This window comes from Acanthaster planci, linkage group LG02, assembly GCF_054643075.1.
Source record: "Acanthaster planci isolate LZ-2023a linkage group LG02, COTS_SCS, whole genome shotgun sequence".
Lineage (NCBI taxonomy): Eukaryota > Metazoa > Echinodermata > Asteroidea > Valvatida > Acanthasteridae > Acanthaster > Acanthaster planci.
Genome location: NC_141778.1, coordinates 3639063 through 3664841, shown reverse-complemented (window position 1 = coordinate 3664841; position 25779 = coordinate 3639063). Strand labels below are relative to the sequence as shown.

Below are 25779 nucleotides of genomic sequence, written 5' to 3'. Positions count from 1 at the left end.
AAATAGCATACTCAGTGACATTTCACCAAATCCCAATATTTATGATCCAAAAATCTCAATTTTACTCACCCCGTTACAAAGTTCCAATTAAATTTTATTTTAGCTCAATTTTCCGATTTTTTTCATGTGCAAAATGGACTCTTAAATATGCGCCAAAAATACGAAAAAAAACACATTTTTAACAAACTTTTGTTGATAGTGGAGGTAATAATAATCTATCGGAATTTATCGAAGCTAGGATTTGGGGACCATGAGTAAGGCTTTTGATATTTTTCTCCCCCAACATCATGTCAAATAAGCCCAAAGCCGCATTGGAAAGCAAAAGGTTCTGAACATTTTATTTCTAGATGCACTCTTATGAATATTAAGTTTCATTCGGTTTATCATTTTTTAGAGTGAATTAATTTAACTAGCACAAAAAAATTGTAAAGGAATCAAAAAGTCATATGCGATAAAACCTAAACCTATACGAATTCAATATGCGTGAAGAAATGGGTATGGTCTCGGTCTTATTAAAACAATTTATCTGTGTTTTTCCCCCAGACTTTTTATTTATCGACATTCATGGCATTTTCCAAAAAGGCATATAGCCAGTCTATTCTGTGAAGTCCCCCACAGCTAATAAACACATACGCCACCGATGATGGCTTGAATGAAACTGTCCGCGTAACATGACACTAAAACTAGGGTTATGATTGGTATACTCATTTGGACATTTTGTCCGTTTATCGTTCAATTTCATGGGGGGGGAATATTAAAAAAGACAACTTTGTTGGAGAAACGGAAGAATGAACTTTTTGAACTTGGAAAACGAGTACGCAAAATGGTGGAAATTCAAGAGCGGGGCGGCACTACCTTGAAAACCATGCATGCTTGCTTTCTTTCTGAGTAAGAATATCTTAGAAAAAAGTACACTCAATCTGATTGTTTGTATTTGAAATTATTGAAAGAAAAGAAAGATTGCGCCCAAATTGGTGGAAGAATCTTTTCTTCTCAGATGGGGAACGACGACGCCAGTGGTTGTATATACACATAAGTATTTACGTGTATTATATACATGCATGTCACCGGGTGTCACCGTCCGACGTATTGACGTATTTCCGTGTTGTCGATCCAAAGACCTGCTGTGTAAACTAGACGCCATACAAAATGCCCTTATAACGCGTTTCCATTGCGGCGGCGTGGTGTCCCCGTTTGTCTCCGCATTGCATGACATTTGTGTAGGGCGGTGTGTTACGGTGTGTGAGAGGTTGAACCATGTAAATGCGGCATTCTGTGGAAGGTGGTCGTCTGTTGTTGTGACTTGTGGGCGTCGGCAGATAAAAAGCCCTCAAATCGCGTTTCTGGAGTGCCAGTGTGGTGTCCGGGATTGTGTCCGAATTTGATGACATTTGCGTAGTTAAGTGTGTTGGGATGTGAGTAAGGTGCAACCACCGAAATGACTGGTTTTTGTACATTCTAAGGAGTGCACAAAAACCTCATAACACATTCTAGTATAGGTGTGGCGGGCAGGTGTGTTGTCCTTGGTAAGTTCCTCATGCATTTTATACAGTATCGTTACGCTGCAGGAAACAAAGAATGTCGCCCTATTGCACACAATTACAACATATAACTTTTCCATTGAGTTATCACACGGCGCAAGTTTTTCACACCCGGTCGCTGGAAACTACCTGCAAGGCATTTCCTTTGAGCCGTGGTGTATCCTGTCTTGTGCGCGGCACTGTTTTTAACACAGACAGGCATAATCGTGTTTCTGGTTACCGTAAGTCTCCGTTTTCGGAGACCGTTTTCTTCCATAGAGAGTGCGTAGAATCTGCAATTTTACAGCATTTTTGCTGTAAAAATACGGGCGAATGGGAGACAGTGTTTCGCTGCCTGTTCATGGCGTGTGAGAGACGTGTGCGTTTGTACTTATGCAGATGGCGACCAGGACGTGTGTTGAACATTCATTACACATGTACGTACACACGTCAGTCACATTATATGAGAATTATATGATGACGATGACAGTTTGGTTCAGAGACGAAGTGTGTGCAGGAAGTAGGTGTTAATTTAATAAAAAATAACGATGGAACTCCAAGCAAAGCGGAGAAACAAAAACGTACAGCAGAACAAATGGAGCCATGGTGAACTGGAGGAAGGAAGACATGGGCATCATTACAAATAAAAGTCTACAGCTTTCTTTTTCTTGGAGTCCAACATGCACGGAGGCCCCACATTGATTACATGATTTGGTTAATTTCTCACCCCTTTATTGTTTAGACAAAATACATTATTTCACAGCAGTGTTAAAATGAAATGTGTATTTTTTCTTTATCTCCTCCTTGCTTTTTTGGAGAAGGTGAATACATTCATGGCACATGATCATAAAACTTACCTAGTACCTAGCCTGTGTCTTGAAAACCACCAAGACACAAGACATTGATCCTCTCATTCACACCTGTATGGATACAGTCAGTCAGATGGTCAGCTGTGGGGGCGAGTGATTGATCAGCATGTCTGAAATCTTGGTAAATTGTTAAAATCTTTTCCTACATGTACCTACCTTGGATCCTCAGTTAAATTGCAACATATTTCATATTTCTTCTTGTACCGTGGCTCTAGACGTGCATTTTGGACGTGGTTAGAAAAAAACAAACATTTTTTACGTATGGATTACTATATCATTATGTCAAAATTACTATTCCGTACATAGCGATTACTATTTCGCACGTATCGATTACTATTTCCCACATATGGGAATTACTTTTTCGTGTGATATACAGATTGCTATTTCATATGTTCAGATTATACTATTTTGTACATACGGTTTTGTAAATAAATTATCTTAGGTAATGGCATGCATTCAAAATTTCAAGTTGAGCATAAGCATCCCTCATTAGTTGAAAACAACCATGCCAGTAGGGACTGTTAGTTTTGTTGGTAGTGATGCTTACGCAATGCATGCATGGTCATTTGTGAACCTGTGAAGTGGAGTTCCTCGAGGCCTCTTATAGAAGCCTCAGTTGCTTGGAAAATGGTGCCCTCTGTTGGTCCCGCTCATGGCCCAATAAACTTAAGTTTAGTCATGCACTGCAACATATATGAATTACTAATCTGTACACATGGTTTATAAAATTGCATTTATCGAATCTCCAATGTGCAAATGGAGATTCACTGTCGATGATGGAGCTAGATGAAGATTGGTTGTGCAGTCAAAGTCAGAGTTTGATCCAAATACACTCACTGTGCACATTCAGTACAAAAGATAAAGCAAATGTGTACATGTATATCCTTATATCCAAAAGGCATGATACTCAGGGGCTGCATCAAAGTGAAATTTTTTTTCCCTTTTTGATAGGTTTGAATTCTTGTCCGATGGACATCACGGCAACACGGTCTGAGTTGGTGTACTGGTCTCCTCCAATGGTCAGCACAGCAAATAGTGCTGGTTTCACTCTGGTTGGTACCCACCAGCCAGGCCGCTACTACTATGAGAACACAACTGTTACCTACACTGCCGAGGATGACGCTGAAGTTCGAATGTGTACTTTTAACGTCGTCATAGAAGGTGTGCTATAAAATGATACATATTTGAAAGGGTACAGTCCATCAGTTACTCATCCGTGCAAAATTGTGTTTCCTTTGAGGCAACAAAATTTTTCTAAATATTTTGAGGGCCTAGAACTCATCTCATTCATAGCTGTGTAATACAACTGAAAACTAAAGAATTTATGAACATATGATTATTTTAGGTCTGCTCAGGTCAATAATTTTGTCAGGTTGGGTCAGGTTAGATTAAGGGACTCAAATTTGTTTGGGGTCGAATTCGGTCTGTATCCGTAATGCTTTGCAGCTTGGCCTGTTTAACTCAACCCGATGCACAGCATTACTCTGAGTGGCCTCTGTTTTTTGTCAGATGACGGATCACCTGTGATCACCTCCTGCCCTGGCGACATGACCGCGACAGCCCCTGCCGCAGCCACCCAGGTCTCCGTGTCCTGGAGTGCCCCCACTGTCCAGGACTCGACCAATGTCCAGGTCTCTTCCACCAGATCCCCGGGTGACCAATTCAGCCTCGGCCGCAACACTGTGACGTACACCTTCAGATACACTAACAACGATTCGGCGCCGATGTCGTTTTGTCGTTTTGATGTCTTTGTTCAAGGTTTGTATAAATCGACATAATTACTTGTTTTCAGTCAACCATGGATCTGCCAATTCACTTTTTGTCTCAAGTCATACAGGTACATGCACATGTAGTATGTGGAATTTTGAACACCCAAAAGGGGCAGCATGCTTGGGTCTGTCTATTAGACTTGCTAGTTAATAAATCGGAAACCGAATATCCAGTACGTTTTTCCCAATGCACAGTGAACTCTTTGTCTTTATCGTAGAGGGTGATTCAGCTACAACGCCAACCATAGACTGTCCCCCAAACATGATGGTCACCCTTGAAGTGGGCCAGGAATCGGTGCCCGTCACCTGGGATGACCCCACCTATCCCACCAATCTCGGCAGTGTCACCGTGGCTTGCGCTCGGAGCAAGAGCGACCTATTCTTTGCAGGGGACAATGACATCAACTGTGTGGCCTACTTTGAGAGTGGGGAGGCACGAATGTGCGACTTCACTGTAACGGTCACAGGTAAGGCAATGCCTTCGTGTATAATCATGCACACCTGGTTTCCATGGAGAGGGCATTTCAAAAGTCAGTTCTCGAGTAACTTGTGCACAGTGTTCTTGGATATTGTGAATGAACCTCAGAGTAAGTGAAGACAGCAAGGTGAAAATTTAACAAAAATATAATATAAAATCAGTGCTCTGTAATATGTGATATTCCAGAGCACTGATTTTATATTATATTTTTGTTAATATTCTGATCACAGTGTTACGCAGCCCTTCCATATTTCTCTGAGGTGATATACTATTGAAATAGACCTCCTTTAAGACCATCAAAATCTCCAGAAGCCCGTCACAAGGCCTCCAATCTAGCATACAAGCCCGTCTCCAGAATTGCTTGTAGACCAGGTGATGTGTGAACTAAATGTAGAATACATGTACCTCTGCCTTTGGGTCTGCCTTGTACGGTTTGATTTTCCTCGTGCAAAATATGACTTTTTTTGGAAGGGAGCAAAGATTGGTCAAGTTGGAGAGAGGAATGAAGCTTCAGGAGATTTGGAAATGGCAGCACTGAATCTCACGTCCTGCTCTTTAATGTGAGGAGCACATTGCATTTGGGGTCAATCACAAAAGGGGTTGAACAGAGTGCGTACATGCACCTGCATTCCTGCATGCAGACTTGATGACACTGGCACAGCAGCGGCTTCTGATTCCTACACGTGTAGTTTTTTTGCCTAAGATAGGCATGTACATGTATGTTTCATTATGATTCCCTTCTATCCACTTCTATTCTAATTCAGTCCATTATAGATTTGGCCGCAGATGAGCTCTAGTAACTGAGATTGGCATAATGATGCTTCCACCTCTACTTACTCTCTGGTGGATTGGTATTTCGATTCCTGCTTGATTCCATCCCCTACCTCAAAAAAACAGAGCAATTGTGCATTATCCGCTGGAGGCGGAAGCGGCCCCTCCCCACTTTTTCGACTGGGGGACATGGCCCACCCACTTTTTGCAGGTCCTATAATGGGATGGGGCCTAACGATGGATCAACCTTGTAATGACTGAAGCCTGGTGGTCTAGCAACTGCCCCCCTCCCACTTTGAAAATCATTCTGCCGCTGGTACCAGGATCCCTATAGTGAGAATGTTCTCTGACTACTCCGGTGAAATTAATGATGGATAAATGTAAGACGCAGTGTAAGTAATTAGATGTTGTGTTTTGTTACCAGCTGCCCAAGACTCTCAGAATCCGAGCATCGTTGACTGCCCAAGTAACATCGTGGAGTATGTTGCCCCAAATGCCACTGGCAAAATAGTGACGTGGCCCGAACCCACTATTATCGACAACAACCAGCAAAACCTTCAGCTGGTGTCCAGCCACACCAATGGCATATTCTATAATGTTGGGACATACGACATCACCTACACGGGCACCGACGCCTCCAACAATGCAGTCACGTGCCATTTCCGCCTTAGTGTGAGAGGTACGTCCCATTAGTTTTTTTTAATGTTGTACCCACAGTGGAAGAGTAAGGGGTCAGGGGTTCCACATGAACTGCTATAGCCCAGTCACCAGTCTAATAGATGAACCACTTTTCCCAGAGTTTGGATTAATACCCATTAGCAATAATTTGTCAATTCCACTTCTTAGATGTTACACTCAGTGTTTCCTGTGTGTTCATATTAATTGCTCACATTTGACCAGTGTTTGACAACGACATGCACTTGAATAATTCATGCAATTTTCTCCTTCATTGCCCCCACAGTTGATGATGCTCCACCTGTAATAAATAATTGCCCATCGTCCCCGTTCGTGGCCTACGTGCAATCAGGCCTAACCTCGGGCCAGGTGAGCTGGCCACAGCTCACCGCCACTGACAACGCCGATACCAACGTCCAGCTTGATGGTCCCATGGGCTTTGCCAATGGAGGAACAATGAGCATTAATGAAACACGCTCTGTGATGTACGTCGCCACTGATGACTTTAACAATACCAACATTTGCGCATTTACCGTCATGTTGTTGGGTAAGCAAGCCGTTAATGATTCTATATGTAGTACAGGTCAGAATTTTAGCCGACATGCAAACACACTTAGCGTGTCAGCGTGTATCGAGTCAAACAAACACGAAAGGAGTTAACCGCAAACACGAAACACACTGACCCCTGCGTAACAAAGAACGCAGACACCGCAATCCAATCTGCCGAGTATAAACATGCACACGCTACACGCAAACCCCAGAACAGCCAAGCCTTTGTTGACCGGAGCAGTCAGTTTCCTAGTTTCGCACAACGAAAAGTATTCAGTTTGACTGCAGCTCAAGTTATTTTCAAATTCTAATCTAGCATTAGAACCAGCAAGAAAAGCGTCGTCGTCACTCCAGTCGATCCCTCGAGTTTAAAATTTAAAGTTTATATTTAAGAAAAAGTTTTGTAGTAACTAAATGCACACGGTGGACTACTGGCCAGTTTCAGTGAAATTTGACATTTTCCAGATGTAATCCGACTGAACAATTTTCCCGATCCAAAACAAAGAGAAAATGGCTGTGATAGTGATACATATTTCAATACTTCAAAGACGGTTTTCTTGCCAGCCGGGCACGGCATGTTTGTGTACATGTATGTACATGATTTCACTTATTCAGTGCACTGCCATCCGTTGTACATGTACTGTACAGTGTACATGCATACACGAAGCTGGAGCGACGGTCCTGCGTGTGCAGTGGTTCACTACATGTTGTCGGTCACCTTTGCCGTCTGCGGTCACAAGCCCTGCCGAGATAAGGAGGTCGGGTTAGGCTTATCATGCATTGGACCAGCAATGCACGGTAAAAACCGCAAAGTGTGTATTGAACAGCGTGTCAGGTTCACTGGTCGTGTTAGCGTGTCGGTTAGAATTCTGACCTGTACTGTATATCCACCCTGAGTTTGAAGTGCATCCTCACTGGCAAGAAGAGGCTGGCTGATGGGGAATTTTCCAACCAAGCTTGTTCACATGTGAAAATGAAAATCTGAGTTGACCGCTTAGCAACTCTTTGGTACTGTGTACTTTGCCACAGGGATAGGGCTTTTGTGGTGAAGGTATTTCAGAATGAAGCTTTCCAAATAATAAATTGCATCTGCCGAGTTGCAAGAGTTCATAAAAACCACCTGAAGCGGCCGATGCTCACCCCCCCCCCCCAAAAAAGTAGCTAATGAAGTTGCTTGCAGACTGTCAAGCTTATCCGATTACAAGACACAGGGGCAAACTAATGACACCAAATCAGTTCCAAATTCCACGCAGCTGTGAAACCTGAAGTAGAACGTGGAAGAAGGTACGTGTAGCACTAGTGAAGATGACTTTACGCGTACACGTACGTGTTATCTCAGAGCGCACTCAAGAGTGAACGTGCGTGTTGGACCAGAGGAGCCCACCTTGGGGATTTTTATTTCGGCACTCCACACCTTGAGTTATGGAGAGTTGGAGAGTGTTCTGTTCGCTAATACTGGGGTCCTGTCTTTATTGATGATCACCTGACTGCATGCTTGGACCATTGCACAAAGAATTCACTACAGGGCATTCATGTTAATATGCGCGTACAACCAAGAGCACAGAGACAGTGTATTCAGTGTGAAAATGTAAATTTCGTTACTCCATGATGCAGAGATTTGTTATTGTTTGTTAGTAAGCAGTTTTGTCGTCCCTTCAAGAAAATGTAAATTTATAGAGATATCAGCCCCTCTTACCACTAATTTCAAAGTCATTATGATTTTTGTGATGTTTTGCCCAGGCATTTTAGAATGGTCAAGAATGATGTCTGAAAGCAAAATAATGAAACCACTTGAAAGCTTTTACTGAAATGATACATGGCCAGCATAATACTTCTTGCCTTAAAGCGCCATATTCATCTTTTTCTTGCCGCCTCAGTGGACCAAGTCCCGGATTACACCGTCGGCTGCAGTTCTGACACCACCTACCCCACCGAGATGGGGGTCAACTACAGGAATGTGACCTGGCCCGAGCCCAGGGTAACTGACGACCTCAGCCAGGACAGTCTGATACTGACCAAGTCCCACGAGCCGGGCATGAACTACGAGATCGGCGTCTACATCGTGGAGTACACGGCCACGGACGCCGTCGGAAACGTGGGCACCTGCAGCTTTGTCATTACAGTCGCAGGTAAAAATGATTGCCTGCTTCGGAAGGGAGCCTCTGGAAATATCGTGGGGTTATCTAGATTCCCACAGGGTCCAGCTTGATAAGTCACTCTCTCAGAACAAAGGCGTCTCAAGTCTAGAACCCTGGAATGGAATGCCCAAATACACGTAGGCATTTTGGTTTTACGCAGTTTGATAAGGCGTCACGGTCACAAGTTTTCATTCAGCATCAACAACGTAGACAAATAGACAGCAATAACTTAGAAACAGTTTTTGATGTTTGAGAATGCTTAATAGCGTTTGGGTCCGCGAGACGGAATTGGATACATTTTTTGCAGTTGTTTTCTTTTTCTGTCATTCACATGTTTGAGCATTCTTCTTTGGAAATCTGTGTTTTTTTGCATTTGTCAAATGTTTTTCCCTTGAACAAAACATTGATGACTGTTGTGGATGGATCAGAATGCAAGATCTATTGTAGGAAATGGTAATAGATCGTGTAATTTCTCTGTTTTTCAAACTGGTGTTTTATTTGACCGAGAAGTGTTGGCTAGATGGTTGGTTTGCGCCCTGATTTTTGCCACAATGTCCCATTTCTTTTGCTTGACACAGATGAAGAGGACCCCATGCTCAACTCTTGCCCCGATTCACGGTCCTACACCCTGTCGCGAACCCAGAGCACCGTGGATGTCTTGTGGACCAACCCGACAGCCACAGACAACAGCTGCCCAGCCCCCTCCAACTGTGACACCGTGCTCTCGGTCACCAGCAGTAGCAACCCAGGGCCGTTTGGAGTTGGAAACCACACAGTGACCATAACAGCGAGGGACGAGGCTGGCAATACAGATACCTGCACTTTCTATATTAATGTCATGGGTGAGTAGGAGAGAGACATTTCTTGTCTCCGGCTGCTTTGGTTTAACCACATCTGAAATCCAGTGCCTCTACCCGGAAATAAAATCAAGGCACAGCATTAAATGTTGCAAATCCGTCTCTCTAATATTTCATTTCTTCTGTCATCTTTTCACTGCTCCATATTTCTAACAAACTTGGTATACCTATAGACAAAATACATCAGAGTTTCATTCTAACCAAGCGCACATAGTTTCGTTATCATAATTTTACTGCTCATTTGCAAAGCTATATTTCATGAGAAAAAATGTGAACAATCACTGATATCTTGGGCTAGTCACTTATACGTACATGCCTCAATTCACCCTGGAGTAATTGGGTACCTGTGAGGGCAGATATGGTAATTATGTATTGCTGTTTGCGCCTGATATGGCAACATCGGGCTAGTTTACTCCTCAGGGAGCTTGGGCAGTTTCAGGAATGTTCATATGTTGTCAGCCCAATATGCAAGGATAATGAGAAAAGTACTGATGTCTTTAAATTACATGTACTGTGAGATAATTTGCACCTTATAAACATTTCAGTGTTATTTTTAGTAGTATTACCAAGGAGTGAACAAAGTGTCACTCAAAGCTTCAAATGATTGATGTCAAAATGTGCACATTAGAAAGCAGACGGAACTGTGAATGTCTTGATGCCAAAAAGTGTTTATGTTGCGATGTCGCAAAATGTTCAAGGAGTAAAGTGCAAGGCTATCACAAGTCCCTGCAGGTCCATTACATCTTAATGGCAAGCTGTGCTTGTCAAAAGACACAAGTTACATGTATGTTACTGGACTGTGACAAAACGTATTCCTTTCTCACTGTTTACCCTGATCATTGTGACTGTAGAAACTAATGAAAGGGCTAGCTAGTGACAAGATTTGTGGTAGAGTATTCACAGATTTTTTTCACGTCCGGGCTCTCTTAGAACCAATTTTACAAAACAATCTGAAGTCAGTGGAACGTGCTCCCACATAGGATTGACTGTTTTGCTGCAAATAAAGCTGTGGTGGCTCTGCTGTCAATTGGAAACAATTCAAGTTTAAATTGAAGGCCTTGTTTTTTAACGTAATGGACCTTTGCCATGAGATATGCAAATAAGGCTGGTGCATGCACATTACTACCACTGGTTGGCAAAGTTGCTTAAATCTTTGATGTATCTATACAAATCTCCATACGCGCATCACTATCGCCGTTTCTGTGCCAGTATAGTTTGACATGAGTGCCAAACTTAAAGATAAGGAACTTTTACTTTCCAACCTCAGGACACTGAAAACTTCACTTAGTTTTTAGAAAAGCATGCTCAAGTATCGGGCAAAGGCTGTAATATGGTTTTGATTGACCATCAGTGGTCCAGGTTATGGTTACTAGCAGCTCGCCTATGCTACCGCACTTGCCAACCAGTGGTAGCAGTGCGCATACGCTCGGCCAATTTGCATATTTCATGGGAAAGGTCCATTATCGAAGCTGGTTGTCAAGAGGGCACTTTTTGAAATTATCTTTTTAGCATATGTTCGAGACACAATGAACCCGGAGTGGGCCAACTGTCCTTCACCCGTCTCTGGCAACACGGACAATGGACAACCGACGTACACGTACTCTTGGGTGGCACCCACGGTGACAGACAATCGTGGCGTCATCGTCTCCCAGTTCGCCTCACACTCCTCACCCTTTGCCTTCCCCATTGGCCAGACTACCGTCACGTACCGGGCCACAGATGCTGAAAATAATGAGGGGCTCTGCACGTTTGTTGTTACTGTGACCGGTAAGTTGAATTCACACACCGTATCTGATCATCATAATGTTAGACCTATGACAAGTTCGAGCGACGACCATTTTATCAACCACTTGCCGATTTTCCCCTGGTCGCCTGTGCACAAATTGTATCCTGGGTACCAAGCAAAATGGACTATCTTTACTTCCTACTTGCCCCTTACAGTGTGAACTGTCCAATAGTTGGCTTAGTGTCGCTGAGTAGATTGTAATGGCAAACTTGGCTGTTTACAGTTTGCATATTCATGAGCACTTTAACGCCCAGTGCTGCCAGCAAGCTTTGCTTACTAGAAGAAAACTCACAATTTACTCCCTTGGGACTTGGAACCCATGGTCTTTTTTCTTTTCTTTAAAATCTTAACCAGTGTATGCCCAAAGGTGTGTAAAATAGCAGCAGTTTTCAGTGGCTTTTACAGAGAGGGCACATTTACACCTTAACAGGGGTAAAAGAAAGCTTTCTTCTCCCATTTATAACCTTTAAAGAGTAAGTGACAAGACCATCTTTCAAAATTAGCATGAAAAAAATGGAAGATTCCCATTTATAGTCGAAAAAATGGGCTTCCGGCGTGTCCCATTGTCGCCGATTTTAGAAACACTCATGTATTAATGATATGCCGGTGACCCCAAAACGTCATGGGGAGATACGGCTGCAAACATGAACAGTGTGTATCTTTCACACAAGTCTCGCATGCTCAAAATGCAATGGTCTTGCACACTTCTTGTCCACTATGTTGATTGTTCCAGCCATCAAGTTTCAAACATGATTGGTTGCGTTTTTGTCATAAAACAAAACCCTGTCTTGTGCAGTTTGTAGTTGCAGACAGGAATCTCATAGACTGCAGAGACTTGGTCTTGACGTTTCCGTTCAGTACCATATTGAATCGATTGTTCTCAGACAGCCCATTAAGGGTTGATCAAACCTTCCCAGTTGTCGTTGATAAAAATAATATGCCGAAGGATTTTTGAGGACTGCTTCGACAAATATCCAGTGTCTGAAAAAGCACTCTGATCTGAGAAAAGCGATGCATAAGCCTCGCCGACTGCTTGTTTTGTGTGGCTGCTGCGGTGTATTATTTTGACCAGCTAAGAGTAAGATTTCAGGTTTACACATCTTAGAGATTAACCCTAACCCTCCTCAATCCTTCACCTGTTGGAGGACTGAGGAGGGTTAGGGTTAATGTAGAATATTTTGCATTTTCTACACGTCATTAATGAATATTTGAATGCATTCAGGGGCCACAACATTGCCAGGTTACATGGATCTTCATGCATGCTTTTTGTTCCTTTCTCCCCAATGATGTCATCAACTCAACATAAACACAAAATTTGACCTTGTGTGTTTCCGAAATTGGCCTAGTTGGTCGTGGAAAGAAAATTGCCTCTTGTTTCTCTCGTGTTGATTTTCAGGAGATGAATCCACTTTATACTAGTTTGTGGGTGGCCAATCTGCCTTCAAAACCCTAGATATTGAAATATTTGAAGCCTTTTCCCTAGCACGTTAATTTGCCCCGGGGGTGATCACAATAGCAGGTTATTCTGTATGACTGAGAATGTGTCCATGAAGTGGGGGCTGAATGGATATACTCAAAGCTCTTACCTTCTTACCTCTCCATTCTGCCTTATGACTGCCTTTACTGTAATTGTCTTCTTTTGCCCCCCATTTCAGACAATCAACCACCTGCATTTACTCCCAACACGGGTTGCGGATCCACCATCACCCACTACGTGCGCACAGGCCGCACCCTCACGCTGGCCGTACCCACCCCCTCAGCGACAGACAACTCAGGCGTGGCACCCACCATTACCAATTCAATAACCAACCAGGCTACCTACACCTTCAGCGCTGGGAGCCAAATGTTTGAGTACACAGCCACCGACGGTGCGGGGTTGTCTGTCAGAAATTGTCAAGTTACGGTGGTTCTGGTGGAAGGTATGCCCACTCGGACGTATTTGTGAAAACTTATTCATACATTCGGTCGCTCTGCATCCAACAACCTTTTTAAAAAAACGGCAGGGGGGGAGAACATTACATTTTTAACACTTGTGATGAAAAAATCTGGACATGCTGCTCAAAAGACAAAGAAAAACAGATAGAATTTTGCAGGGTTCTATAAACAACAGGTCAATGGTTCCTCCATTTCTGGGTAGAAATAATGGGAGCTGTTTCATATAACCTCCTTTATGAGCTGCTAACCTAGCCCAAATCTTATGGCACTTTTACCCAGGCTTTTGAGCTGGAACAATACACCTACGTGTACATGTACACACAGAAATGTTTTGGGGGTAATCGTGGACGTTCCTATTGTCCTTTTTTGTTCAAACTTTTACTTTTTAACTTTAACCTCTAATATGTTTTGTACACGTTTGGCAATCGTGGACGTATCAGGAATCGTGGACGGTCATTAATTCTTTTGTTTAACGTCCACGATTGTCTGGGAACATCAGTGCATCTGTACACACCTGGCTTCCTTCATCAGTCGTTTACATGTTTCAAACACTTAACCCATTGATGAGGGCAGACTGCTATAGCTGCAGCTCAATGGGAGGATTTAATAGTGCATGCCACGTATACATTCTATTCATCACGCACCTGCGGTTTCAATGTGGGCCTGCTGCTGGTCATGGCTTTGCATACTGGGCATACCGTCCAGCAGTCAGGGTCAAAACAATCCCGGTGTTAAGGGGTTGATCATATTTGGCCTTTCCATAAACAATGATGTCCCAACCTGAAACCCCTGACGAACTGATCACATAGATGTTTTGCAGTTCAGATGTGTGCTTTTTTTCACCCTGTTGTCTGGGTTCTGTTTTCTACGAGTAACTTGCATTCACAAGTGAATATTAGCCACTTTGCATCAGAGGACACCTAAGTTTAATCTGGCTATCTGTACACGCAGACATGGTCGACACATTAAAATGTCAAACATGCTTCTACTCACCTCCGACTGGCGCCAAAAAATAATCCCACATCTGCATCATGTGCCCATACACACAATGTTCTAGAAGTCTGTGGAGGCAGACCGTTTGTTGAACTTAAAACTTGGTTTCTGTGCATGGCCTACTGTGGTAGCAAACGTGTCGAAAAATATAAGATTGCAGTAAGAAATGTCACACATATACTCTTCAAATGACTCTTGGGATTCAGTAATTCTGGCGGATGTCTGCTACATTTCAAAGGTGTAAGGCAGCTATTATCTTGCCTTTTTCAAAAGTCAAAGTTTTGGGCCAAATATAATACCGTCCACAAGTGTTTTAAAGCCTCAAGTCTTTGAGTCAAAAAGCGAAAGAGGATGCCACATGGTCACAAGAAATTTGAAGCCAAATAAATTGTATAAAAAGGGGTGTTGCAGCACAGTGGCTTGTGTCTTCATTGTCTGATCTTGGCTAAGTCCTAAAGTCGTGGCTGTGGCTTGGAATAACATGGGTACTTATGGGAGGCGCTAGTCAGTGGCTGCAGTCACTTCTCGTAGACACCTGTGTTTAATACTGCCAGTGCAGCTAGAACACAGATTGTCCGCACTTCATATCCTATGAGGTACTCCATATGTTTTCAATTTCTGCCAGGCCAAAGAGTCGGGTGTACAGATTTAGCTCCATCTGTCAGGAGAATGATGAGACACTTCTTTGATGAAACTAAAGAGGACACAAGCAGTATGCCAGTTCAGATTCAGTGCATTCCCAAAGCCACCGGCATCAGCCATTATTAGGCCAATCAATTAAGCCCCACCCATTATGAGGCTAGTAAAAGGTGGGGGCCAGGCCCCCTAGACAAAAAGTGGGGGGCCACTGCGTCCCCCCCACTTCCGTCGCCAGTGAACAAAGCACATTCAGCTCTCTAGCAATTATGCACTTGTCCATGTCATCTGTCCTTGTTGATGTGAATCACTTTGTTTCATCTGATTTGATTGATTAGATTCCGATCCATGGTCGGTGCGAGGTTCGGTCACGTTGACGCGCATCCGGGGGGTCGCTGGGCAGTTCTCTGATGCCTCGTCCACACAGCTGCTGGCCGAACTGACAGAGGATGTAAGTGCATTTTAACCTCTTTGCACCAGAGGCCAGATTGACAGTATCTGGTTATGTTGGTACACAGGCACGGCTGATGGGTCGAAATGTCAGGAGCGACTCAACTCACACCTCAGGCTGATGTTCATACACGTGCTAATCCCCGTCGGTGTTGTACACACCCAAAGCCCGAAAAGTGTGTAGATGTGTCAAACTTGAATTTGGCTGCTGTGCCACGGCCTCACGTAGTTGGCACATGTTGCCTCGTCAAAAAGTGTGAGGTTACTGTGTACCACACAAATACTGTTCAAATGTCTCTTGAATCGGTCCTTTTGGCATATGCCTGTATATCAAGAGTCAAAGCTGAGGGCTCTATTTTACGTCTCTTGAAAATCTGAATTTTTGGCCAGTATTTGTACCTTCCACGAGAAGTTAGATACTCAAACATTTATTCTGTCCCTTGGACTGAAAACAATTTCCAAATAATATCTCTTTTTAAAGTATCCTTTCTCCAAATTTTTATTTAAGTGGAAGGTACCCAATAGTATCCTTAAAAAACAATACTACACAAATGAAAGTATTTAGTCTTGAATTTTCTAAAACCCAGATCATAATGAAATAAAAGTATTCAAATATTTTAGCCTTTGCAAGCTTTTTTTCCAAATACTTCCTGGTCCTGAATTTTCTAAAACTGAGCACGAAAAAACTAAATTTCCTCAAATAATTGCTAATTTTTTTGCGGTCAAACGAGTGCCATTCACAGAAACTCTATCCCCCCTCACTTTTCCCATCTCAATCAGTTCTATTTTTCTCCTCACAGATGGACAGGCTCTTCCGTGGCTCTTCCATCCGCTCCCACTTTGTCGGGGTGGACTCTCTCACCCACACTTTTGTCGGAGGAAACCCGCGGGTCACCTTCCGACTGTACTTCAACAAAGGCCGGGAGGGACGGCACACGTCCCGGCAGATCACCGAGGCCTTCTACGCAGCCCTTAGCAGCTCACGTAGTTTCGCCACCAATAACTTTGTCCTCTCAGGCTCCCTCGATATCCGTAAGTCATTAGGGGTCAACCGGGGGACGGGAATTTGAACACTGTGGTGCCCCGCCCAAGTGGAAGGATTTTGATGAATATGTATGAGTTAGACACTGCCCACTCCAAACAGCATGGTGTCAAAATGCATGTATGCCTCAAAGAGTGTTATTGTAGAAGTATTGTAGAGTGATATACATAGAGATATAAACAAAAGGAGAAAAAAAATCATTTACAATCAGCAGTTATCCTAAAAATATTGAAAAGACATCAGCTAAAAACCAATTGTACAAAAGCTCAGATGAAGTCATTCTGTCTGAATTATCAATATGAGACTTGGAGAGAGAAAAAAATTAAAACTCCAAATTTTGGCCACAGGGATTTTTCCAGATTTTTGCAGCAGTTAATTGTTACAATACGGAGATAACTTGTAATTTGATCTGATGACACACCATGTTAACAAGGTTTACTGGCGAATTGCTCTGCAGCAATTAGCAGAAAACATTCTCTGCAGCCATCCATTGTGACTCTGTTGTTTGATATTTTAAACAAAATAATGCAGATAATGAATATTTATGAGTTCAGTGGAGAGAATAATGATTGAAAGTTCTCATCCTTGAGACATGTTAAATAGTTCTTTCATGGCACTTAGAATGCGAAACATTCAATATTTGTTTGATGAAATGCCTGAAGAAATCCTCTCTGTACACATCACCATTCAGCTCGACAGGAAAATTTGATACTCTCTTATTGATTGATTGATTTATTTATGTATTCCATTTCTTTACCCAGGGTCTGCCCAAACAGTTTCAAACTGGTTTTCATTGGGGCCCTGTGAACATAAATTAATACGATAGTTAGAAACTCACGATGAAAAGTCAACTTGACAAATACGACAAACATTAATATTTACAAATGCAGACCACTACAACATCATACACACGTGAACATTTAAATAATCAAGGCATTAATCAAACACTGATCATGGGATGGGTGAATACACCCCTCACAAAAAACCTATGGAAAAAAACACGGGGAAATTCCCGATCCGGCTCCAATGAACATTGGCAACCAAGTTAACAACGCCGCCATAAAGTCTTGAAGCCGTCTTAAAGCCGGCGACAGAAATTGTATCTGTGCGAAGAAGGGCAACTGCTTTCCTTGTGTGCATGCGTACGGCATTCTTTGCCTCTGTGAACGGCCAGGTCTGGTCCTGCTCACATGGATATCTGCATAGTGCGGATAGAATGGTGGGCCCCACCATTGACTGTCCTGAATAACTCAAAGACACATGACTTGGGATCCACCTGTCAGATGCTGGTGTTTATTCAAGCGTCGCTCAAAGTATGGTTGGTCTCAAGTGGTTTAAAATCGTGTGCTACATTTGAATAATGAATGGCAGTTGCCACCGTTTGCGTAAAAGAATCTTTGCAGTGACAGTTATTAACAGAATAAAAGTGGGACTGGGCAGTTTTAATTTTGTCTGTTTAAAATTGGCTAGGGGCCTCTGGATGATTATAAACTAGAATTATTTTAGTTTCTTTGTACGGAATGGTATAATGGGCTTTTACTTGAATGTTTTGCAGATGTCCGGGAGTTCAAGCTGACGTCTACAATTATTCAGCTGGACAACACGCCCAATCCAGCCTTTGTTAGCTCATATGATGAGCCCAAAAGCTCTGTGTATATCGGCCTGGAAAATCGCATCAACATGGCGGTAATTAGTACACAGTTTTAACCCATTTAGTTGTCTCACAGTGGCCTGATGTGATCTAGGGCCAATTTCATAGAGCTTCTTAAGCACAAAATCTGCTTAGAAGAGGGCCACGCAGGGCCACAAACCGAGAATTTGCAGTTTCGGAGGTGGTCTTTGTGGCCAAGCAAGCCTGGAATTCTTAGAGCCGCCTTTTTGAAAAAAGGCCCAGTGCAAGGGGTTAAAAGGTACATCAGGTTGGAGTTGGTAGGGCCATGTCCATGGGAGTTGCCGGGAATTTGTTTACCAGGTGGGAGGCCAAGCACTCAGCAGCAAGCTAGCAAAACATGAATGGAGGAAGGAGTTCATTTCCAGGGTGTTTTCAAAATAAATTGCTGAGTGTCATCCCCTTTCCTCCTTTTTGCTCTTTCCTCTCATTTTTTGGATTCCCCATTGGCCCCCCTTCCGCAATGCCAGTGGCCCTGTCTGAATCGTAATGTACCTCGAGAAAGGTCGGTCTGTATCAGTTGCATATTCATGGTGATCACTGACAACAGGTGTGGCATAACTCTGGAAACCCATTTTCAATTACAAATGGCTGATGAATATTCAAATTACCCACAAAACTAAAGAGGCTCATTATCTGACAAAAGAAGAACTGAGCAGGATTTGATCCTCACTTCCTGGGTTCCTTTACCTACATTCTACTGAATAAGCTTGTGTGACACAACAGGGACATTCTTGTTTGTTACTCAGTTGAAACGTGCATTCTTGGAGATTTCAGCAGCGGCGTTGCCATTCGTCAAAAAATTAGTGTCTGGCCATTTGGTGGCGCAAGCCAGACACTGGTTCCAAACTTTCATGTCCTCCATTTTTCTGATCCATATTGCTTCTTTCCTCCATTGATGGAATCCCACTGTGGACTATGCTGTACTGTTGTCCCTGTCAATCGTGTGATATTCCTGATGGAGAACAGTTTTGAGGAAATGCATTTGAATAGAAGACACTGAATTCAGTCAACGGAGCCATAGCCACAACTGCAGTGTTTCCCCACTGGTTATAACTGTCAACACCCCATGACATTTCATGATTAGTAAAACGCATGCAGGCTGTGGTAAGCTTGACAGTGGGCAATTATGTTCTTGCTAAGTTCTTAATCCCATTTGGAGTTGACGTCGATGGAACAGAATTTACCTGTCAGTTTTCTCATTAAAATGGACAATGATTTTTTTTAATCAAAACGATGCACTCTCTGGTCTCAGTCTCCATATTGACACACACAAAGAACAGACTGTGGAAAGCTCAAGGTATTGAAAAAAGTGCTAAACCATCATGGCAACGCCGCTAATGTTATGGTTTACTCACTGGCCCCATTTCATTTTTGCCATAAGCAATGGGATACAGTTCTCATGCGAACTATCTATTCTCTCTGTCCCTGGCCAACCAGATGGACGGCGTCTATGGTGGAGACGCTACCTACTTGGTGTCGGTGCTGGTAGACTTTAGGGATGGAAGCATCATTAACGATGTGGTCTTGGTCTATGATGATACGTCTTCGGCGACAGAGGCCAACATTGTCAGTCAGTTCAATGGCCAGCTGGCTAGTTCAGGGCTGCTGTCAGGAACTGGGCTGTATTTCAGTACTATCCCTACTGCCCAGAACCAAGGTATGTACTGTACATATACCCTCTTGTATTACCTCCTAGCTGCACTGTGCATAATGAATACTATAGCACCTCACTCACAGATTCTGTATCTTGATTGGCCAAGAGCCAGTCACATGACATTGGCTATATTAAGCTGTCTTGTACACAACCAAAATGTTAACTCTGTCCGCCTTGAACAGATGCACCCCGTCAATGGTTGAAGAGAGCCATGTTGGTGGGGAGTATTTATATATTTGGTCGCAACATCACAACCATTCTGAACCAGCAAAGTGCAGTTCACACCAAAGGAGCCTCCGTTGCTTGGAAAATTGCGCCCTCTCTTGGTCTAGCTCGGGGCTCATACCTGCAGTCAATCAAAGAACTAGAGAGTATGAAGGGGAATACTTCTCGTACAAAATTGCATGCATAAAAGGCATTAGTGTGAGAACCAGGGCATGAACCAAAACACACAAATACCCCATTCGTTTGCACGACACATGCTAGTTCAAAATAACGTCACACTTGGTTATTCTGTACTCATGACCGCTTGCATTGAGTACAAATTCATACTGATGTGTAAGTTGCACATTACATGCACTCCGTCGAGCACTAGCACTGTAGAGCTGGGTTCAACCATTTTTATGAAGAGATATAGTTTGGAACAGTGCTGGTAAAGTTTCAATAAATTTCTTGATCAAATATACGTATTCTTATACGTAGTCAGATTAAATTAATCAGTTGTCTCTTAAGTCAAGCAGAATCTATGGCACAGATGTTGTGAAACAAATTTTGACTGCTTCATCACCTCAGGAGGCTATAGTTTTACTATTCAACTAGATAAAGCAGTCAATATTTGTATATTTTATACCTAAGTTTGGCACATGTGTGTAACAGTTTACATAATATTTTTTGTCAGCTTTGCTTCTTGAGGTTGGTGTTCTTGACTGATCTCAAACTCTGACATGAGGCTAACTGCTTGCCTATCAAAGCGGTCATTCATTTGCTGTTTACTCTTTATCCCAGTACAAACATGGTAACATTGGGGTCCACTGGTATAAGCTGCATTTCATGAATTTTGCAATGAGAATGGACTGTGTGCATGCCAAGTATCAGGCGGTGGATAGTTGAAGAGTATATAGTACCTGGCTGGTTGGGATCCAGACTCTACTATTTTTGACTAGAGGTTGGTTGGGATCCAGACTCTACTATTTTTGACTAGAGGTTAGTTGGGATCCAGACTCTACTATTTTTGACTAGAGGTTGGTTGGGATCCAGACTCTACTATTTTTGACGAGAGGTTAGTTGGGATCCAGACTCTACTATTTTTGACTAGAGGTTAGTTGGGATCCAGACTCTATTTTTGACTAGAGGTTGCCAAAGCTTCTCATAACATAACATGTGACAGCATTACGGATTTTTGTTTTGTAAGACTCACCCCATTATTTGGTCACTAAGTGTCCATCTGTTCGCCCTTTTAGTCTTGGAGCAACTGTTTAGGAGTCTTAGTTTCCTTATATTTTGGCCCCAGAAGGAGCTAATTCCAGCGGCGGTGGAACGATTTTCAAAGGGGGGGACAGTTGTTAGACCATCAGGCATCAGCGTAAATGGGCCGATCCATTAAGCCCCACCCCATTATAGGCCCTGCAAAAAGTGGGAGGGCCATGCCCCCCAATTGAAAAAGTGGGCCCCCCCCCCCGCTTCCGCCACCAGTGGCTAATCCCCAGTACAAAAATAAATATTTGTGTGTATTTGTCTTGCAGATGCTAGTTAGATACAGTCTGGCAGTGTACTGGTTACATGTAATGGTCTTCAATATAATGTCGTATTCCTGTCTTCTACAGAGCTGTGTCCGACTGGGGAATGCCAAAACAGCGGTACATGTGCCGTTGACACAAGTTACTCCAATGTCTGCACGTAAGTTACAAACTGTGGCCATTTTCCTGATTCAGGTACCACATCATTGCAATGCCATGCCCCTTTGGAGCACTCCAAGCCAATCAGAAACTCTGGCCAATCATGAATATTCACTGATACCTGTCAGAACTTCTTCCATTGCAGGTGCCCTGATGGTTACAGTGGAACCAACTGCGAGACTGTAGACCCCACAACAGGTATGTGAACAGCCTTAATGTTCCATTCATTGCTCGTCACAGCATCCTATTGTTTCCAGGTAGTGCAAACTTTTTTAAACAGTCAGTGCCAAAACCGGGGATTAACCCTAACAGTCCTCAGTCCTCCAAAAGGTGAAGGATTGAGGAGTGTTAGGGTTAATCAGAGCATCTACTCCAGGGTATACTCCATCCCCTAGTCTAACTCCAGTGTGAGGTCAGAATTCACTGTCCCCTGACATTTTCTTGGATATCCCTACAAGAGATTTTTTTTCAGGCCATGCCTTCAGATGTTCTTCCTGTAGCGTCCACAATTAGTTTGGCATCTGTTTTATGGAAATGAGATACATTATAGTTGCCCGTTTTGGTTTTTTTTTTTGCAAGACAGGTAGGCTAAAATTGTTTTCCATTTTTCCGGTGACGTGTACTCCATGCTTCAGGGCTCTTAGAGAATATGTAATAGAGGATTGGAGAATTTATACATGTGGAGAATCAATTAGATATTTTAAACTTTACTTCAACCTAGCAGCAGGACTCATTTTTAAATCAGTTTGTTTCTTTGACATTTGTCATTTCCACAGTCCTTTCACCGGCAGTCATTGCTGCCATCATTGGGGGCTCTATTCTCCTCCTTCTGCTCCTCTTCGCCCTCCTCTGTTGCTGCATCTACTTTTGCCGGGAGCCCTACAAGGATTACGGCTACCCCCTGGAGAGGCCCTTCCAGATCGTGGACGACAAGGCCAGCGTGGTGTCCTCCGTGGACGTCTTCATGATGCCCAGGGTAAAGCGGGTATTGCCTGATTCACAAATAGTAGGGACTGGGGCGGTTGTGCCAATCGACTGTAAACTGGCAGGGGAAGGCCTCGTTTCCGTGCGGCTGTGACAAATGCCGTCAGCTTGCAGGAGGTCATGGCACACTCACAGAAGAGAGGATGCACGACATCACCCCACCCAAAAGATTCATCAGAATGGCATTTGATAGTCCAAAAATGTCTCGCCTTTGTAGGTGGATATACCTCCGTTATGGTCAGCTATTTTGTCCGTTATGGTCAGCTATTTTGTCGTCAACTGGCATGCAATATTTTGAGTAATACAGGGAAAATGTGCAGACTGGTTGGTGTTTATTGTTAGGTGATTTCTCTCTTTTTTGTTGGGACAGGAGCGTGTTCCCCTTGCCCTCCCTCCCCCTCCTGCACTGGCCCTGCCCCCTCCCCCACCTCCCAAGGCCCCGACGTTGAATCTAAACGACGAATACTACCCCATGGAGGATGAGCTGTACGGGCGACGCAATGAGGCCTTTGCCCTGGATATGTACCCATCGGACGGACCATCATTCTCTCCCGACGGGGAGGTCTACGTCACGGTAAGAGGAGATCTCATTTGAGTCCAGCAAAAAAAAAAAATTACTGCCCAGGGTACAGGTTTTCCCGGAATGTTTTGAACTTTCTGCTGTTTCAAATTTCCCCATTTGTAAATTGTGAATTTCTTCCATGACAGGGCCCCAACCAAGTTGCCATTCGCCCCCGGAGCAAGCCCAGGCGTAACTATCATTACTAGAGGTGACCGGAAAAATATCAAGACCTGTGTTGACGGTCAAGACATAGATTGCCTTATTCCTTCTTTAAAATGGTGATGAAAGTAAAACATACAGTAGTTCACTGATTACTGAAATACATTCTTATTTTTTTTTTAAAAAACTTTTGACATTAAAAATTCCATAAAGAATATATGCAGTGGCTTTTACCTCTCTGAGTTGTTTGAAAGTGTCAATTCTATGAAAATGGACTTTTTATATTTGAATTTTACCACTCCAAAAAAACTTTGTTCTTGGAAAAAGACACCTCAGATTTCAATACTTTTTAAGATAAACTTTTTGATCAGTGTAATGTATACCAATTAATTTTTCTTCATAAATGTTATTGGCTCTTAATGAATAAACAGGCAAAGATGCTCCATTAAAATGGCTTTAAAATGGAACCAGAAAATCCCTATTTTATCCAGCGTAGTTATTTCTCATTTTATTGTAAAGTTTGCTTTATTGTAACAAAAATATTTCAATAAAATGGCTTGGTGGTAGAACAGAAATTGCATCATTTTATCCAAGGTGAAACAATGGTTATTGAAAAGGCTTGTTTTATTGGAGAGGTACCAAATAGTTTTCAGATTTATGAGACTAGTTTTGATTTTACAAAGGTGAGTCTCAGACACATTTGTCAATGATGCTTCAAGGAGCGATCTTGTGGCAATGCACATCCCTTTCACAAGTCATCAGCTCTACACCAATGCTACTTTTCGTCAAGTAGTAAATGGGACATCTACAAGTGTCTTGCCGAAAAAACATGGAGTGCTCAACTATTACACAGTGTATCCATACTTGCATTTTCCAGAGCTTCATTAGAAGTTTTTGAACAACTGCACATATATTTTACGTTTATAAAGCTTCCACATTGCTTGTACAAACCTGGTTGTTGCAGTGTTGATACATTTTACAAGTCCTCCTCTTGGGATATTCTGACTGAATTAAGAACAAAGTTGGCAATTTTGCTTGTAGTTGGAACATGCTACAGTCACTTTGTTATCAAATCCAATAGTGAATGTAGCAACTGGAATTAACAGCTATGCCCGTGGTGGCTCAACACTCGTGGAGAGGTCATGCTTTTTCGACCAACGGGGTGTCATGATTAGCCAAATGAGCACATCACATTTAAGAATGCATGTGCATGTGCAGGATCCATGGCATCTCCATGGATGAGTCTATTACCCTGAGTGTCACTGTTTGAAATCCAAAGCAAACATGTTGTTCGATTTGGCACGGTTAGATTAATGTAGAAACATGTTGTTAAATTTGGCACGGTTAGGCACCAACTTGAGAGTTACATCTGCTTGTTTTATAAAGACAAGATACCAGAGCACCTACCCAAACTATATCTGAAGGCTATTGATTATGGGTTCATCTGGAAACCATTAAATAGATATATTGAGTTCATATATTTTAATGAGTAACACTAGACAAGAATAAGTTTTTATATGGCCACAGCAGCTTATATAACATTACACCCATATATGCACATCCTATTATTTTCAAAATGTGTTTTCATAATTGGGCCATCCACTTATCAGCTTTACTAAATATCACTTCAACCTATAATGCCAGAGGGTCTGCATCTGTTTAGTTTTTAGTCCCGAGTCTTCAATTTCTTTCTAGATATGCATTGTATAAACGTTTTAATGACCATGGTAGCAATAAAGGGAAAAAGTGGAAAAGACTCCTTTTGACCTGCCTCTGCATTTATGTCAAAAGCATTTTTGTTTATATCCAAAGTTAGAAAAACAATGCTCAGGTGTGGCTCCGGGGGGGGGGTATCAAGCCCCCATGCCTGTTTTAGAGGCCTATGTCTAATTGAAAATTGGAAGACCCCCCCACCGCCAATGGTCTGGTTTTGTGGAAGATTAATGACAGAAAGAGATTAAGTGGCTTTTACAGCGACATGTACTTCACCCTTGTATGAACAAAACTTTTCCACACACCCCTCCCCCCAAAAAAATTTTTTGAATTGCCAGTGGTGCTTCCTTCAGATGGGCGGGCTCAACAACGGTGGAACGATTTTCAAAGTGGGGGGAATTGTGAGACCATCAGACATCAGCCATTAATGGGCCGATCCATTAAGCTCCCCCCCCCATTATAGGCCCTGGAAAAAGTGGAGGGGCTGCTATGTCCCCCTAGTTGAAAGGTGGATGGCCACTTCCCCCCACCCACTTCTGCTGCCAATGATCAGGTTTCCAGGTACTTGAGTTAAATGCATCAAACAGCATCTGCAAGTGTTTGAACCCATAAAACTACCACCACAAATTCCATCAGCTTTCAGAGGTCGCTAGTAATTATGATGAGGACTTT

The 25779-nt window shown here is 42.8% G+C and overlaps 1 protein-coding gene across 1 annotated transcript in view; it reads left to right on the top strand.

Annotated features, from left to right (window-relative positions):
- Positions 1-25150, top strand: part of LOC110975301 (hyalin-like) — a 28188-nt gene extending 3038 nt beyond the window's left edge. The window contains exons 2-19 of the mRNA XM_022227678.2: positions 3341-3550; positions 3899-4147; positions 4377-4625; positions 5832-6086; positions 6369-6629; positions 8509-8760; positions 9348-9611; positions 11136-11393; positions 13068-13331; positions 15315-15427; positions 16227-16458; positions 18024-18154; positions 19578-19797; positions 21618-21690; positions 21835-21887; positions 22466-22665; positions 23044-23247; positions 23382-25150. Of these exons, the coding sequence (XP_022083370.2) occupies positions 3341-3550; positions 3899-4147; positions 4377-4625; positions 5832-6086; positions 6369-6629; positions 8509-8760; positions 9348-9611; positions 11136-11393; positions 13068-13331; positions 15315-15427; positions 16227-16458; positions 18024-18154; positions 19578-19797; positions 21618-21690; positions 21835-21887; positions 22466-22665; positions 23044-23247; positions 23382-23441 (3548 nt within the window). The 3' untranslated portion in view covers positions 23442-25150. The remainder of the gene's footprint in view (positions 1-3340; positions 3551-3898; positions 4148-4376; positions 4626-5831; positions 6087-6368; positions 6630-8508; positions 8761-9347; positions 9612-11135; positions 11394-13067; positions 13332-15314; positions 15428-16226; positions 16459-18023; positions 18155-19577; positions 19798-21617; positions 21691-21834; positions 21888-22465; positions 22666-23043; positions 23248-23381) is intronic.
- The last annotated feature ends 629 nt before the right edge of the window (positions 25151-25779 follow it).